Genomic DNA, 14,071 nt, shown 5'->3' on the forward strand with positions numbered 1-14,071 from the left:
TAAAAAGATTTTCAAGTTACAATAGCAGTATTTTACTCAAAGAAAAGATACATGTCTTGTACTTCAATATCAACTTCTTCTTTTTTTGACAAATTGTTGCAGCTCATTGCTTGCTTTACAAATTACTTATGCTCATCAACTGCTTTAGGTGAAAACAAGTGCTTGTAATATCTTCTTCTGCCTTGTTGTCTTTCCATGGCTACCTTAATACCATGTTTCATTTGTATCTGTTTGGCCCTTACGTAGTAACCACATTGGAAGTCGCCATCACAGGCACAGCACTACCAGTCCTGCTTAGTCTGTCTCCTCAGACCCATCTTGACTTTGGGGAATGTTCCCAAGGAGAGCACATTGATACACTATGCAGTCTGAGCAATGAGTCTACCATCCTACCGGTCTCGTTCGTCTTCCAGCCGGTGGCGCAGTTCTCTGTCGTTCCTTCCTTTGGCAAGCTCAAACCAGGAGAGGCGCAGGATATCATCTTCTCATTCAAACCAAACCAGTATGGCTCCTTCAAAAAACAACAGGTATGCTATCAATTACAGTAATGTACACCTTTCTGTATCTATCTTTTCCTTTATACTTGTCACTTCTTAAAATGTGTTTTTTTTATTATCATTGCATTATAATACTGTGGTTGTAAAGGTTGTCTAAAATGGAATAAGACACGTGCTAACTTATACAAACAAGTCTGTACCAACCATGTGTTTTCATACTCATGTAGTCACATTTTTCCCCTTTGCAAAGCTTAAATTATTAAAGTATACAACAAAATGAAAATAAGCAAATTTTGCTTTACTCTGTTGGTTAATTTTGCAATAGAAGTTGTGTTACAACATGTGCATTGATGAATCCCAACAATCCATTTTCCAGCAGAAAATTGAATTCTAACTTCTTTTTAGTCTTTATCTTTGGTGGAGCATTGTGACCCAGTGAATAAGTCTTCTGACTTTGAAACAGAGGGTCGTGGGTTCGAATCCCAGCCATGGCGTAATTTCCTTCAGCAAGAAATTTATCCACATCATGCTGCACTCGACCCAGGTGAGGTGAATGGGTATCCGGCAGGATTAATTCCTTGAATGCATGAGCGCTGAGAGGCAGCTCAAGCTAAAGCTGGGGTAATAATAATAACAATGCGCCTCCGAATAGAAAATTTTTAGATAGTGCTATATAAATGCCTATTATTAGTAGAAGTAGTAGTATTAACCAAATACATGGCTCCAATTTAAAATGCTGTTAATCACCATCACTTCATGCCCAATCATTTCAGATGATTGATGTATTGGGATCACTGGCTGATGAAAGCGAAGGTGAAAATGGATGGATCCAACCCAGTAATACCATCCAGGCCTCCATTCACAATCTACATGTATCTCTCAAAGGAACGTGCAATGCTGTATTCAAGAAGAAAGAACCAAAATTCAATCCAGGTATGTTGAGTATTATGTGCTAATATGAAAAGTAATAAATGAATGAATGACAAACTACAGACTGATTGATCATAAATATCAACAAAAAGAAACAGAAAAAGAAACCTTGCTGAAGGAACGTATTAAAAATCACTTCTCTAGCATTAAGATAAGAAAGAGAGTTATTTCTAGGGAAAAAATGATTACTTCATTCATTTACTGTTTATTTCATGAACTTTATCATATTTCTTTTAAATTTATTAAATCAAATATTGAAAATGATAAAGCTTGTGATGTTTTTTTTTAGTAGTAATTTTTTCAAAACTTCTATCATAACTTCCTTTGAAAGCAGTAAAGTTATTGATGCAAGATTGTGTGTCCATGTATTAAGTGATGAGTTTCGATAAGTTCTTTTGATAGGCTCTTCAGTTTGCATCACATTTCATTGTAGTAATTACCAGTGCGCAGTCTAGGTTTTGACCTCATGGAATCTGACCTTCTAATTAGAGTGAATATGATTGACAGGTGGAATCTTGTCTTAATGAAATTAACATGATGTAATCAACAAGCACCCTGCATATAACATTCTTAGGTAGTTAATTTCAACTGAAGAATGATCCGCGGGTGTGTCTTTTGTATGTTTCACTCAAGGCTTTTGTTTTTGAAATATTTGTTGAGTATATGTCATGAAAGGTATTTCCTGTGTTGTACATTCCATGGGCATGTAAATTACATTTTGAAAGTCACCTTGATGAGCAAATTTGTCATCTGCTTATCTAATGTTGGACGAAAAAAGAAATCATTTCCCAGCTCCTTTATTTTGCTGAATACAAATGTAGTGAAAGAGTGGAGTTTTTCATTTTATTTTTATTTTTTTTTACATTGCAAAATGTAGTAATAAAAGTGTAATAACTCATTTATTTTACTATAGTATATTTCAATTTAACAAAATAAAGGGGCAGAGTAATGAAATGTTTTCTCTCAACATTAGATAGACAAGCAGATGACAAATTTGCTCATTGAGGTGACTTTCAATTGTATTGATAATTATGAATTTATCTGCTATTATTCAGACATCAAATTTATTTGCAACACTTCTTGTATATCACTTAAACTTGACTATGTTTGTTAAGAGTTTTATAGAAGAAATATTCAGTTTATTGAATTGAACTTTAATGCACATATTATTCAAGGGCTTTCTGAAATAAACTAATCTTACTGAAACTTACTTTCCAGGAATCACTCCACTTGTGGTAGGAGAAGTCGGTCAGTTCATTGATGTGAAAGTGAACGAGGCAGAGGCCTACGACCCAAGGGCGGCCATGTTAGGATCCACAAGAACTAAAGGTCTTCATGCTACCAAGTCTGCTGGTCATGTGAGAGACAGCGAGGCCCTCGTAGCCTATCCCAACGACAGGGCCAGGAGTGTGCGGCCGAGTTACAGGAGGGAACAGTACAAGTGAGCAAACCCGACTTTTGAAAGTTACATAGTGTAATGTGTATTCTTGTTTGATTTTTCATTTGATTTGACTTTAACTAAGTCTGAGTCATAAGGCTCCCGTCATTACCTGTGTTTGTGGTTCTGTTTAAAAATTAAGCCCTGAAACAGTTGTTCATGAAAAATCTTAATTTCATGCTTTAAAAAACTGAAGAGGAACAGAAAGTACAGGTGATCTCAAACACATCTGAATTTTATTCCATATACTACATAATGAACATTACCATTAATCTCCCTGGCAGCAAAAGTTGAATCATGATTTATCAATCCTAGACACTTTTAAAGTGCCTGCATGAATTAGTCCTATATCTTCTAGTTGGGTCCTGTTTATCCATGTGAACTATGTGAAATACAACACACATCAAAGTTCAAGATTTTTTTTTTACAAGATTTGTGTAATGGTAACCAACCAATGTCTTAAACCTTTTGTGTAACACTGTCCAGGACCATCTTTACTAAGACAGACAGACACACTTATGTGGATCCCGACTATGCCTACGATGAAGAGGAGCTAGCGGACGTCATGGCTCACAAGAACAAGTACAATGATTACTTGAAAGAGAACAGAGAGAAGAGAGTCAACAAACTAAAAGCAAAGTAAGCTCATTATGTTACAGTGCAGTTGTTTCAGTTTTAGTTTGGTTTATTTTTCATGTCTTGCAATATATAAGATGATAGATAGATAGATAGATAGATGAATGGATGGATGGATAGATAGAAAGTTTTATTGAAAAAAAATCATAGTAGCCAAAGGCCAAATTGTGATCAATTTGACAAATATGCAAGGTACATAAGTTTTTATACAAAGTATCATAACATTTTCTAAATGATACACAAACCTATTATGTAAACTATGTGAAAAAATGTGTCAGTAAAGAAAGAGAAGAATGTAGTGGTAGGTGAGTGAAAAGAAAGAAGGAAACTAGATGAATGAAAATGTAAGTCATGAATGTGTAAGGATGCAAATGGAGAGAATGAAAAAGAGAGGATACAAAAGGGAGGATAAACTAGAAGGAGAAAAGAAAGAGAAAAGAGATCACGTTCATCAAATCTTGCCATGTACACACCTAATGTAGCATCATATAAGATAGGGCAAACAGTAATGAAAAAATACAGTAAAAAAAATCCATAGAAATAATAGAATGATATTTACAAATGAAGAGGCAGATTGCAGATGCAAATAGAAAGTTGAAGTATTAACATATTACTTCTAGTGAGAAACAATTCATTTTCTTTGAGATTGATTCAGCTCCCTGAAGTATAAATGTTTGTTGCAAATTTAACACTTGAATCATATCTATGATAAATCTGCAGGCTTTTCAGTTGCGTCAGGTTTTTATTCAGAATCAGAATTCAGAATAGTTCAGTGAAACATTTTCTAGAGCTTCATCATATGTTTGGTGTTTGAATATAGACATCATACGTCATTAGGACTTATACCAATGTTGAGTAGGAATGGATAGAGTGTAGTTTTTTACAGGAGTACTGGTGCAGTATTTTACAGTGTTATTTTATGAAAACGGATATTTGAAAATTGCAGAAATGTGTCTTCTGTTGATTGTAGCTCTGATAATAATCTTGTTTGTTTTCCCCACAGAGAATTCAAAGAACTGAACAACAAGACTGAGATCGGTATAAAGCCTGCTTCTGGTCTCCGCCCTCCTAAACTCAATGCTGATGAAGTCAATGAGAAACCAAAACGTAAGTTTGCATATATCCCTTTTGCTTATTATATTTGTCTTTACATTATTGGATTTATAAAAAAAAATCAACAAAACTTTGTTCTTGCATCAATTAGATATAATTGAGAAGTTAAGGTATAGTGCAGGAATTTTTTTCATATATTTTTTAGGCTTTTCAGATCCAAGTCAAAGAAAGTAACAAAATAATTATTTCATTTTTTTGTTATGCATTGAATTGTCAGAATTCCATTTTGTTGTTAAAGTTGTCTTTTTATTTGCTTTATGCAGGTTTCAGGCAAAACGTTCTTCCAAGTTATGTTGTTGTTTTTTTGTAATTGTCATATTGTACTAGAAATCTTTTAATTTCTCACAAAATCTAACAAGGACCATCTTTTGCTTTTATTCCCTAGCTGCACCTTTTGAAGAGAATGGACCTTATGACATGCTGAGCTCTAAGAAACTGAGTGAGAGAGAGACTACATCTGTCAAACAACCTAGTACAGGTGGGCTCAATGCTGTACCTATGACATCACAGGAGAAATCTGACTGCAAGAAGATCTTATCTCCGCAACAACTATACCAAGTAGTCATTGGTGAGTTGTGTCTTTGTTACATTATTTAATCAGGCACTAAATTACTGTTTCGTACAGTCATCGATTTTGTTCATACCATTTTATATTTCTGGCTTTTGACAATAACCAAAATCTCCCGGATGTAGTTTATGGCATAAATTTGCCATTCACTTTGTGCACTGAACTAGAAATGCTACTTCTCGTTCGGTGATGTGTAACCCAACAACTTCTTGGGCCCGTGTTGCAAAGAATTGCGATTGATCCGATCAACCGCAACTATGGAAGCCAGCAACGTCAACATCTGAAATAAATCTTTGTTCAAAATATTTTCTAGAAATGATGTATATTCATACATTCACTGTTTTGTTGTCAATTCAGTATGCTTCTCTTTTTTTCAAAAGACATTGTGCACATTTCCTGTAGAAAAAATTATGACACCGATGGATTTCCAAAGAGTTATGAATGATTGGATCAATCATAACTCTTTGTAAGACAGGGTCCAGGTCTACGTTTACCATTGCTAGTGCTAGTCCAGTCGCATCCCATTTTGTACCCCGTTATCAATTTTTTCATACATCATGATGAGAAATCATGCTACTTGTGTTATCCCTCTTTCTGCTTACTATTCTTAGGTTCAAGCTACCAGAAGTTGCGAGTAAACAGTGTTGGCTACATTGAGAAACTTTTTGCAGTTGTTGTCAATAGCAAGAATTGCAGAGATAGTTTAGAATCTAATAAATGTAAATGTTTTTCATATATACCTATTAATAAAGGTAGATAAATGACAGATATTTTAAATTCAGATTTAGTAATGTAAATGAACTAATTAAAGAGTTGATTATTTAATTATCAATAACAGTCATTAAATTAGTTCTTACAAATGTACTTGCATTTATAATTCAAGATGCCTTTTTTTTTCATTTGTATTACATCAGGACCACCGACCATTGATTTCAAAGAAGTATGCCTGAAATCCACCAGTGTTAAACAGATGAATATTGTCAATAATCTGGATCAGTTTGTTCATGTAGTTGTGGAGGTAAGTTTAATATGTTTGACATTTAATTCACATCTTTTAGTTAATGTCTGCAAGTGATAGAAAGCCATTTTCTTTTTTCTTATCCCAGAAAGGGATGACTTATTGACTTCCCTACAAATTTAGATTATGTCAAATAGATTTACTTTATTTTATGACTGGATTCATGAATTTCCTTCATTTATGGTGTAATATTTCATATCACTAAGTAGAATCAGTTTTCTACTCCTTCATTTTTTCTCACCATTTTATCTTTGAACCTCAACTACCTTTAATTTACTATTTTTTGCGGCAAGGGCAGCCCCGGCTACATTTTCCCCGCCGCAGCCTTGCCTTGGTCATGTGTGCAAGTCTATTGGAGAGAATTTCTTCAAAAAGTTTTTTAGAACTCTTAGCCTTGTCTCTTGCTGTAATCTACATGTGAGAATTATTTTTGGAGCTGCATATCGATGTCTTTATCCATCCATTTAGAAGCTTATAGATACTTGTCTCATAAAATGTGCATGTCTGTAAAAGTATTTGTCTGTGGGTTTTCTTTTATTTGTATATCAAAGCATTGATCTGTTGTTGCTTTTTTTTTTTTTTAGATTGACTGTCGTGAGCTGAGACAGACTAGCCCTCTCTCTCAGGTGGTACCGCCAAACTGTAAGGCAGAACTTCCTCTCATCTTTGAGTCAAACAACAAAGGAAAGTTTACAAGGTAAAGTATCTACTTCCGATTGATGCGTTTCATAATTCATGCGCGCAAGTTGTGCTCTTATTGTGACAACATCACTCCCTTGTGTAAATCCTGAGAGGTTAGTTGACACCGTGTACTCAACACCGTGCATTAATCAGTGATTCCCTTTCAAAGTGATTACAAACAAACCTCATTTAAACATGACAGTTTTCATGGGATCTTACCGGGTAGTTCTAATATAGATCGTCATTCTTCTCCATGCTTGAGATTCATTGTTCAATGAAATATTTTTCATTCGTTGAATTCTCATCACAGTGTGTGCTATCTCTCGAAAAAAGTTGTTGACCTGTGATATATATTAGGCCTCTCATGATGAGCATTCATGTCTCATGTTCAGGATGAAACATACAGATTGTAACTACATGTAATTCTGATTTTAACTTGTTAGAAAGAGTAGCATTAATTTATGTCTTGATGAACTTGCAAAATTTCATGAGTAAAATAGTTATATAATCGGTTGGCTGCAGTTTTTTACTTGTGTTAAAGATTTTATATAATGTAAGTTTTCATCTGATTACAGATTGTTCAGATATTGTAGTAATCCATTAATCAGTTTCTCTAAGTACTGTACAGATACATCTTAAACTCGGATGTAAGATTCTTGCTTGCCTGCTCTCTACTTCTCAATCTCTATGCTACATGATTACTTCAGTTTGTTTTTACTTTCTTATATCATAATAAAATAAATGCTCGTGAAACGTCAATAGCTTGATGCAATTATGACAATTTGTTTTTGTATAGGAACGTGAAGTACACTATCAATGGCCACCATCGCGAACATGTGACTGTGTATGCGGATGTAGTACCTGTTGCGTTAGCTCTATCCACGGACGTGCTGAAACTAACACCTACACCAGGAATGCCAGCTGAAGCAGGTAGAGCAATCAGTGGTTACTTGGGATAGTAGGAGGTGGAGAGCAGGGGTTGGGGGAGCAAAGAAGGAGAAGTTAGACTGACAGAGGGTGCAGGAGAATAGACAATGAGACAAAGTCTGACCTCTGGGACCTTTCACGATGTATCCAGAAATATCTAATATATCATTCTCACTCACTCATACATGAGCCAAGTGTGAAGTTGATCTGTCCAATGGCTAAATAGTTATCATGAGACCGTAAACGTTACAGACGACCACAGAACATAGTGCCTCTGACAACACCCTTGTGGATGAAGGCATTAACAATTGACAGCTATTCTGAAGTAACGTGTCCCGAAAATCTAATCAATCATTTTCACTCACTTACCCATACATTAGCTAAGTTTGAAGTTGATAATGGCTCAATAGTTGTCCTATTGGGAAAAGGCATATAAATTGCAAGTAATGCAGTAAATCCACTTGAATTTGAAGTGATATAAAGATAAGATTTATGTGTCTGAATAAACCAAGACTTGTGAAAGTATTTAGTTGTCCTTACTTGCGTATGTGTACTCTTCTCTCAGGTTTGCGAGATGTAATCCGTCTAGAGAACAAGAGGAATTACCCTGCTGAGTTTACATGGCAACCTATCCTTGGGGAGAGAGGGACAGCATTCTCTATCAGACCAGCTACAGGTACGGAATTGATGATTATTTTCCTGGAGTCCAATGCAGAAAGAGTTGCGTTTAAACGCAAGTCAAAAAATCAGTCACAAATGTGCATTGTTGATTGGTTAAAAATCAAGTTGCGCATGATTTTTAGAGTTGCGATTAATTACAACTCTTTCTGCAACGGGCCCCAGGTGTTGATTATATTCCATGATTGCTAAGTAAGTAAGCAACTTGGGGGGTGTTTCCCAAGATTTAAGTATGACATAGAATTGTGCTTAAATGCCAACACATACATGACATGCAACGTGCAATCTTACTGATCAATACTAAGGAGTGCGCATCCTCTTTGCATTATCGGACCAATGCGGTGATGCCTTTTATACCGCACGGAACTGGACATTTTAAGCGCGACTCTAATTCATACTTAAATCTTTGTGAAACACCCCCCAGGTTACCAAAAGACAAAGGTCCTCTCCAAGGAAGAGACAGCATTCTGTATAAGATCAGCTATACATGTATGTAATTGAAAATTGTCCCATCTTGGTGGACAATACCTAATTGGCAAGAAAACACAAATTCTTCTGAATACATGGACTTGTAAAAAACCTGACTTTCAACACGGATGTACCTGAGAGTTCCAAATTTTTTTCTATTAGACCAGCTACAATTATGTAACTGGAAATTGTTTTTGATGGTGGTTATTTCACCAGATTTGGTAAGAAAGCATGAATGCTTGTTCATGAGTTTTTTCTTATTGCTGAAATCAAATAAATGGAGATTTACATATCCTTTGGTGGATCATGGAATTGATAAATCAGTTCTAAATATCTTGTGGTAATGATTGTTTCTTTTGTAGGTACCGTAGAAGCGTTCAAGGATCTTGAATGTGAGGTAGTCTTTCATCCATCCTACCATGCCCCAGAAGAAGGGGTCTTTGCACTACAGGTTCACGGTGGAGAAACCAAGAAACTCAGCTGTCTAGCTGATGTAAGTCTGACTTTCATTTCACAAATACATCCGTTTATTCATGAAGAATTGCACTTTTGTTTCCTTATATTTTAAATAATCGCTCCTATTCATCTTCAGCAAAATTATATAAAGTATGAAGATGCACTGAAGAGATGCTTACTTGAATCACTACAAACAGAACATTAAAACTTATGCATTGATTTTGCTGTATAAAAGTAAATGCCAACCCCTTGAAGACTGGATACCTGAAAGAAAAGCTGTTGATATGTCATTGAATAATAAACATAAGAATACTCATTATAGATGCAAAACCTCTCACTTTCAAACCTATAACCTACACATCAGTCATTGACCTTATTATAAAACAATCATTAAATTTCATAATCCTTGTATTTTCTAATTTTCAGACTATTTTTATATTGTATGTGATTTAACCCTTTGCACGCTGATGTTGCAATTTGGCACATTCGTACAATTAAATTCAACAATCGTAATAATTAGCTTTCTCCACTGACTTCATATTAGAGAAGCTAATAAATGGCAAAAGTTCTTGGACAACATCTAATAATTATTTGTATAATTGGTGCAATATGAAAATCTTGAAAATAACATGAAAACAATTGTCAATATTCCCCCAAAATTAATTCAGTGTGCAAAGAGTTAAATGTTTTAATCTTGAAGTGACCCAAGTGGTGTTTTTGGAGAGGAGAGTGTTGTGTAAACCTTGCATTTTCTAATTTCAGTAAAGTTGTATACTTTACATGTATATGATAAAATGTTTCATTTTCATTGGTGATACATTTAGCTTGGAGTGACTCAAGTGATGTTTATGGAGAGGAGAGTATTGTTCGGTCAAGTTCCCCTTCATCTTACTACGACTAGGACAGCTGTACTACACAACAGCAGCATCAACCATGCATACTTTCAGGTCAGTACCACTACACCAGATAACTTTGCTAACAATCAGTGAATATTTTCACCTCATCTTCTGGCAATTTTGTGGCCAAGGACAATGAGATAATCACTTTATTATGCGAGGCAATGTGTGGAATGTACAGCCCATCACATATTTGTTTGTCATGATACTCTTTCCACTCTATGCGATGTACAACGGTACAAACACCCAAATGGTATTAAATTCCTTGTGAAGACTAATGGTAGTATGGCTTCAAATAATATTCATCTGCTACCTCTTGACAAAAAGTCATAATGAAATCAGTACATATTAAAGGGGAAGTTCACCCTGACAGAAAGTTTATTGTAAAAATAGCAAAAAAAATAAAAAAAAATATTGCTGAAGGTTTGAGAAAAATTCATCAAATAATTAAAAATTTATTAGAATTTCAATTATTTGATTTGTGACGTCATATGCGAGCAGCATTCCTACATGGCGAATGGTAAAAAAATCAATGAAATGTCATTTTGTCAGAAAATTGAAAATGGTTTTCACTGTACCTTTTGTATATCAATAGATAAATCATTTCACACCCGATCATGAATAGAAAACAAAATTAAGTCATCAGGAACCATACACAATTTGAAATTCATGCATTTTATATTACATAACACATGGGGCAGCTGCTCGTTTATGACGTCACAAATCCAAAACTTTGAACTCTAATAACTTTCTTACTCTTTAACAGATTTTCCTCAAACCTTCACCAATATTTTTTACTATTTTTTCTGCTATTTTTATCACAAAGAATTCTTCAGGGTGAACTTCCCCTTTAACTGTTGAATTACTTTAGATACTTGCTTATAAAGTAAAGACAGCCATTGGCCTTGTATATTTCAAACTCACCTGTATACAATTCATTTGGCACACTTCTCCCATCAGGTTGTAGACCCCAACCCGGTCCCAGGCCTGAACGTATCCCCCATCCAGGGCGTGGTACCTGTGGGTGGGACAACCGAGCTCAAGATTCACCTCACGCCCAGCGCTGTGATGAAGTTTGATACCAGACTAGAGGTTGCTATCAGGGGATGGAAGACCATCGACCTTAGGATGGGTGGGACCGTCGAACCTCCTCTTGTTGATATTGACATGGTAAGCGTTTTCTTCTACTTTTGTTGTAACTGTGACAGTTGTCAGCATTCCATTTCTTCCCAAAAAAAATCTAGATTAGTAAAAAAGCCCTGTCCTTGTTTGTTTCAATACATACATGTACCTCAATAGAGAATGTGAATTTTGCTAAGAAATTAAGATGTTTCTCTAATATGTCACCAAGACTACCTGCTTTTACAAGTCTTCATATGGCAGATTAAGACATGTACTATAATAATGATGAATGTTACTTGTATAGCGCATGGAATTGTATAAGCCCAACTAGTGAGTTGAAATAAGCATCCATTCATAAATTTTGTGCGGAGTTTGCCAAATATTTTTGACTTGCTATTAATCTCAGCGAGTTTGTGCTGTTCGTATGTATCATTTTCATTTCCGATAATTTGCATATATCACGAGATATGATTTATAAACGTTTTTATTATTATTATAATTAACAAATTTACGTATTTAAGTTTAATGACTTTCTCTCACAGCCATCTTTCCAGCTTGGAGGAGTATACTGTGGATCTAGTTTGACTGTTCCCTTTAAGATTGTGAATCGAGTGAGAACCAGAGCCAAGGTAGTCTTTGACCTGTCTCGCTTCAGGGATTTCTCGCTCAGATTCGATGCCGACGTCATGGAAGGTACAACATTCTCTAAACCAAAAGACTGTTATCAATTTATTAAAAATAAAAAAATATCTGGAAATGTTATGGTGATAATAATATTCCACTTTCATCTGGCACTCAACATATTGGAACAATGTCTCATAGCACTTCACAGATATATTATTACTTTTGACCTAAGATATAATTCTGCCATTAGTGATATATCTCCTCAAATGCTATCCAAATATGGATTTACTTGATTTAGATTATCTGATTATTATGCTGCTATAAAAGACGCTTAGTTCTTACAATCAAAGTATTCCTCCTAAAAGATTTGACTTTAAGGTGCCAAAAGTACTTGAGTAAAAATCATATATATTACTGGTTTTGTTTTGTATGTACAACCTATTGTTGAAATTTTGGGGTGGTTATACATATTTCATGTAGACCAAATCTCCATTCTTGTTGTCATTTTTATTCTCTTTTCTCCTCTGCAGAATCTGAAGACACTATGAACCCAGGTGTATTCAAGGTCACCGTCGGCGGCGAACAGAAAATCGACTGCGAGCTCCGGTTCAAACCCACCGAGGTGGCCTCCTATGACTTTGTCATGCCAGTCAGCATCAACCAGACAGAGGCTCCGACCCCCGATGGCACCCCCTTCCCACCCACCCCGGCCCCTTCCTCCAAGAGCATCCAGCACATCATCGCACCACGTCCGGTGATAGTGGCGGTGTCCACGCCCAAGAGAAGGATCATAGCCACAGCCCTGAGGCAGCCTCTGCAGGTGTCGACCACAGAGCTGTCCTTTACGCTACCTTCAGGTTACCTGGAAATGGGTATGTTAAATGTTATTCCCACACTTGCGATCTTTAACCAGTTGGATGCTAAGTCCTGAGACTATCTAGGCTTCGTACAGGGACCAAACGGTTCCAGTAGGCAATGGGTTAATGTTACCATTAGGGCTTCTTGAACTTGTTGACTCTGAACAAAGTATGTTGTTATTAATAATATCATGATTATTATTATAATGAAAATTTTCTTTTGTTTTCATGTGGTATAATGATTGTGAGAAATCAGAAATCAAGGCTTTGAAATCTGATAATTTAGTACCCACCCTCTCATCCTATCTCTAATATCACAGGTCTATCAGGAACTGTCCAACAAGGCCAGTCCATCATGTTGGTCAACAACAGCGCTAAGAGACTCGATTGGTCGCTTGACCTCAGGTCATGCGGCAAGGCCATGGAAGAGGGCATCTTCCGCTTCGTCCGATCCAATGGAGTACCCTTCCTGACCTTTGAGAAAGGTCGTCAGGAGGTCAAGGAGGGTCTGGACCCCGGAGAGGTTTATACCATGGGGTGTATGTTCTGCCCAGGTACGATGGTCACTTTTGTATTTCTGAAATCAAATACTGTAATCTCACAAATTTTATTCAATGATTCATTTATTTCCAAACTTAAAAAAAAAAGAAAATATACTATAACATAGTATGAGCACATTCATTCGAGATGTGGTAAGGCCATAAAGCCCTTGGCTTGTATGAAATCATGACGTTCATTGTAAAGAGAACTTGGCATTTACATTACATAGATCATACAGGTGTATACAAAATGATATTAAACAAGGTAAAGAATAATATAAGTTATGTATAATAGGACAGAAGAAGTTACAGGAAGGAGAAGGGGACAAGTAATGCAAATTTATAAAATTACAAGATATTAAATTGGTCTTTGAAATCACCATTGATAATTTTTTTTTAGATGTTGCAGGGATTTACAATTTATCTTTGTAAGCTACAGGAAATGAAATGCAGGGTCTCGGAGTGAAAGTGCCCCTAAAATGCCCCGTAAAGCCTTTAAAAAAACTAGTAAAAACAGGCTCTGAAATTTCTATAGCATCCAATGTAAACTCTAATACAATGGCAACAATTGGGTTGGTGAGCTAACATTAAAAAAAACATCATTAGGATACCAACTGGAACCA

The 14,071-nt window shown here is 35.7% G+C and overlaps 1 protein-coding gene across 2 annotated transcripts in view; it reads left to right on the forward strand.

Moving 5' to 3' along the window:
- Positions 1-14,071, forward strand: part of LOC121414001 (cilia- and flagella-associated protein 47-like) — a 60,274-nt gene that overhangs the window by 8,574 nt on the left and 37,629 nt on the right. For both annotated transcript variants that reach the window (XM_041607035.1, XM_041607036.1), the window contains exons 7-22: positions 247-527; positions 1,271-1,430; positions 2,646-2,868; positions 3,352-3,504; positions 4,505-4,608; positions 5,000-5,182; positions 6,097-6,200; positions 6,785-6,897; positions 7,678-7,811; positions 8,374-8,484; positions 9,317-9,447; positions 10,235-10,357; positions 11,267-11,476; positions 11,971-12,121; positions 12,583-12,924; positions 13,230-13,463. In XM_041607035.1, the coding sequence (XP_041462969.1) occupies positions 247-527; positions 1,271-1,430; positions 2,646-2,868; positions 3,352-3,504; positions 4,505-4,608; positions 5,000-5,182; positions 6,097-6,200; positions 6,785-6,897; positions 7,678-7,811; positions 8,374-8,484; positions 9,317-9,447; positions 10,235-10,357; positions 11,267-11,476; positions 11,971-12,121; positions 12,583-12,924; positions 13,230-13,463 (2,757 nt within the window). The remainder of the gene's footprint in view (positions 1-246; positions 528-1,270; positions 1,431-2,645; positions 2,869-3,351; positions 3,505-4,504; positions 4,609-4,999; positions 5,183-6,096; positions 6,201-6,784; positions 6,898-7,677; positions 7,812-8,373; positions 8,485-9,316; positions 9,448-10,234; positions 10,358-11,266; positions 11,477-11,970; positions 12,122-12,582; positions 12,925-13,229; positions 13,464-14,071) is intronic.

The sequence above is a fragment of the Lytechinus variegatus genome, chromosome 4 (genome assembly GCF_018143015.1).
Source record: "Lytechinus variegatus isolate NC3 chromosome 4, Lvar_3.0, whole genome shotgun sequence".
Lineage (NCBI taxonomy): Eukaryota > Metazoa > Echinodermata > Echinoidea > Temnopleuroida > Toxopneustidae > Lytechinus > Lytechinus variegatus.